The sequence below is a fragment of the Hibiscus syriacus genome, unplaced genomic scaffold (assembly GCF_006381635.1).
Source record: "Hibiscus syriacus cultivar Baekdansim isolate YM2019G1 unplaced genomic scaffold, ASM638163v2 tig00110597_pilon, whole genome shotgun sequence".
Classification (NCBI taxonomy): domain Eukaryota; kingdom Viridiplantae; phylum Streptophyta; class Magnoliopsida; order Malvales; family Malvaceae; genus Hibiscus; species Hibiscus syriacus.
Genome location: NW_024062795.1, coordinates 570,126 through 573,430, shown reverse-complemented (window position 1 = coordinate 573,430; position 3,305 = coordinate 570,126). Strand labels below are relative to the sequence as shown.

Here is a 3,305-nt window from a genome sequence, read left to right as displayed (position 1 = left end):
ATTTTTGAAAAAAGGAAAAAGGAGACATTAAAGATACCGCATATTATTGTTATGAGAAGCCAAATTGTAACTTCAGAGACAATAAATATATTGGTGCATACTTTGTTAACAAATATTGCTATTAAAGATTGTTAAATAGTGTTTTATGTCGAGATGATATTAAAAGGAATATCTTTATATTGATTGTATCTTACTAAGCACACAGTCATATGAGATGATCACTTGAATGGCTACGAAGACATAATATACCGTAATAGACACAAGCTTTCATAGATTTGGTATTTAAATTGGACTATCACTCACTGGATAGTGGATATAATCATGACCGGGAAATTTCAAGTACAAAAGACACCGAACCACATTTTTCACATTGATTTCTGCACGCAAATAACCTACCTTGTGACTGAGAATCAGATTGCTCCTCCGAAAGTTCACTAGCAACTAGCTTTGCTCTTCGATCTACAACTTCAAATAAATCTGGTCCAAAAAAAAAAAAAATTACCTTCAATTACTATCAAATCCGTAAAAGGAAATGTCGATGCTATCTTTACTGATGGATAGTTTAGAGCAACAATGAGATGCAAAAGCACATGATAAGTCCCTAGAGATTTTGCAAAAGTACTAAAGGTTCAGACTTCAGACCATAGCAATGTCACCCCTTGCATGCCTTCATATGGACTGTCTATAGAGAATACTTTACCAATAAAAATGGGCAATATCTGAAAAATCAACATGCAGGGGAGAAAATAGATGAAAAACCAACAAATGCATGGACCTTTCTTATACTCAATTACTCACTCTAGAGGACACCATGGGAGTCAAACAGAAACCGAAAATTTTAGTTTGAATTTTTTATTTTCTATGGAAAGAAGAACATCAGTGCTTCCAAGTTCCAAGTAACAATGAAATTCTCAAACACGGATGCAAAATCTTCTATAGCATTTTTTTGGATAGATCGATCTTGAAAAAGCTTATGACCAAATTCGTTGGGATTTCCTTGATGATACTCTTACTCGGTGTGGTTTTCCTCAGAAGTGGATTAATCTCCTCCTATTTTGTGTTCGAAACTCCAAACTGTCTGTACTTTGGAATGGTAAAAAGATGGATTTTTTTAGTCCTTCCCGGGGGTTTACGTCAAGGCGACCCTATCTCTCCGTACTTGTTTGTCTTATGTATGGAGAGACTTGGTCATTTAATTCAAGATGCTGTGGATAAAAGCTTTTGGAAACCAATCAAACCTGGATGGAATGGTCCTTATATTTCTCATCTCTTCTTCGCGGATGATTTGTTCTTATTCGGGAGAGCTAGTGTTCATCATACTAATGTGTTTAAGGATATTCTTGATAAATTTTACGATGCTTCTGGTGCAAAAGTGAGTTTTGAAAAATCTAAATTCTTTATTTCCCCATCCTCTAGATCGGGAAGTGATCGAAGATTCGGTCAAATTGTGAATATGAGCGCTACCTCGGAGTTGGGTAAGTATCTTGGCGTGTCTTTGATCCATAGTCGTGTTTCAAAATCAGTCTACTGTGAAATTGTTGACAAAGACAAGTTAAGGTTATATAGTTGGAAAGCTAGCTCTCTTTCAGCTATGGGAAGAACTATTCTTATAAGTTCGGTTACCTCTGCTGTACCAACCTACATCATGATGACTTCTAAGTTGCCGAGTAGTATTGTGAATGAAATTGATAAAGTGAACCGAGGGTTCTTATGAGGGAGTAGGGCTGAGAAACGTGCCCCTCACTTGGTTGCATGGGAGGAAGTTTGCAAACCAAAACGTTTCGGCGGCTTGAGTTTCGTACAATGGAAACTCATAATGCTGTTCTTCTCCAAAAAAACAGCATGGAGATTCTAACCCAACCGGACAGCTTGTGGGTGTGTGCTCTCAGAGGCCTCTAAGGCGTCCGGGGTGATCCAATTTCTTTTGCTATGGATCTTTCGTGGCCGACCTCATCGTGGTCTCATTCTTGGAGAAGCATAATCTTTGGCCTTCGAGGTCTGGGAACAGGTTTGATTAAACGCATAGGTAATGGGCAGGAGACTTTATTCTGGATGGATAACTGGCTTGGCAAACCCCTTATCCAGAATACTGCTGCTCGGCCTCAGTTTGCTGATACAAATGCAAAAGTTTGCGACTTCTTCAATTCGGATAACAGCTGGGATCTTACCAAAATCTTTGCCGTTCTCCCCATGGATATCACGACTGAAAGTATAGGTTATCCCCTCCCCAATTTCATTATCATGCAAGATAAATTTGTTTGGAAACACACGGCAAATGGTAAGTTACTACTCATTCGGCTTACTTTGCTCTCAACATTGATAACCATGGCAATCCGGATGTTGATTTCTCATGGATTTGGAAATTGCCGATCATCCCCAAATGGAAGTTCTTTGTTTGGTTAGCTTGGCGTGATAGATTACCAACGCTCGACTGGCTTCTTGGGGTATTTCTAATACTGCTGGCTGCAAAGCTTGTGGGTGTCTCGTGAAAGCTTGATTCACATTTTAAGAGACTGTGTTGTTGCTTGTAAAATATGGAATCGTTGTATTGAGGGAGCGAGGCGGAGTAGCTTTTGGTCACAAGAGCCGCGTGTTTGGATTAATGAGAACCTGGATGTTTCTAAAAATTCTCAAGAAGAGGTCATCCTTTTTGCTTGTATTATATGGAAACTTTATATCGAGCGTTGTAAGAGGATTTTGGACCTGAGGACCATATCTATGATGAATTTGGTGTTTGGCGCAGTGTGATCTTGCTTAGAAATGAGCAGCTACAAGTCCACAGCAAACCCCCCCCCCCCCGGGGGGGTGTTTCGAATGTTCCCAAGCTAGTGATGTGGCAACCCCCTTCGGTTGGTAGAGTAAAGGAACACCGATGGAGCTAGTCAAGGCAATCCGGGTATAGCTGGAGCGGGCGGTCTCCTTCGTAGTGAATATGGAGATTGGATTATGAAATTTACAGACATCTAGGCGTTTGTTCAAGTGTGGCAGCGGAGCTCTTTGCCATAAGGCTTGGGTTATCTATTGCTTGGAAGTACGGCTACAGCTACATCAAATGCGACGTGGATGCTCAAGCTGTACTCCAACTTAATGTCTGGCGACACCCACAACCATCCCCTTGGATCAATCCTTGAAGATATCCGGGATCTTAAAGCTCGGAATTGGATCCTAAGGTTTCAACATACCTTTTGTGAAGGAAATTTCTGTGCCGATGTCCTCTCGAAAATGGGCTGCACTCTTGATGAAGATATTGTTATTTTTGATTCCCCAGGAACTTTACTTAGCAATAACTTGTTTCGTTCTTTCCC

At 40.3% G+C, this 3,305-nt stretch overlaps 1 protein-coding gene across 1 annotated transcript; it reads left to right on the top strand.

Moving 5' to 3' along the window:
• The first annotated feature begins 1,174 nt into the window (after positions 1-1,174).
• Positions 1,175-1,913, top strand: LOC120134720. The gene is made up of 2 exons (XM_039151160.1): positions 1,175-1,693; positions 1,842-1,913. Exons 1-2 carry the CDS (start codon positions 1,175-1,177, stop codon positions 1,911-1,913), a joined length of 591 nt encoding a protein of 196 aa, XP_039007091.1.
• Positions 1,914-3,305: the final 1,392 nt, after the last annotated feature.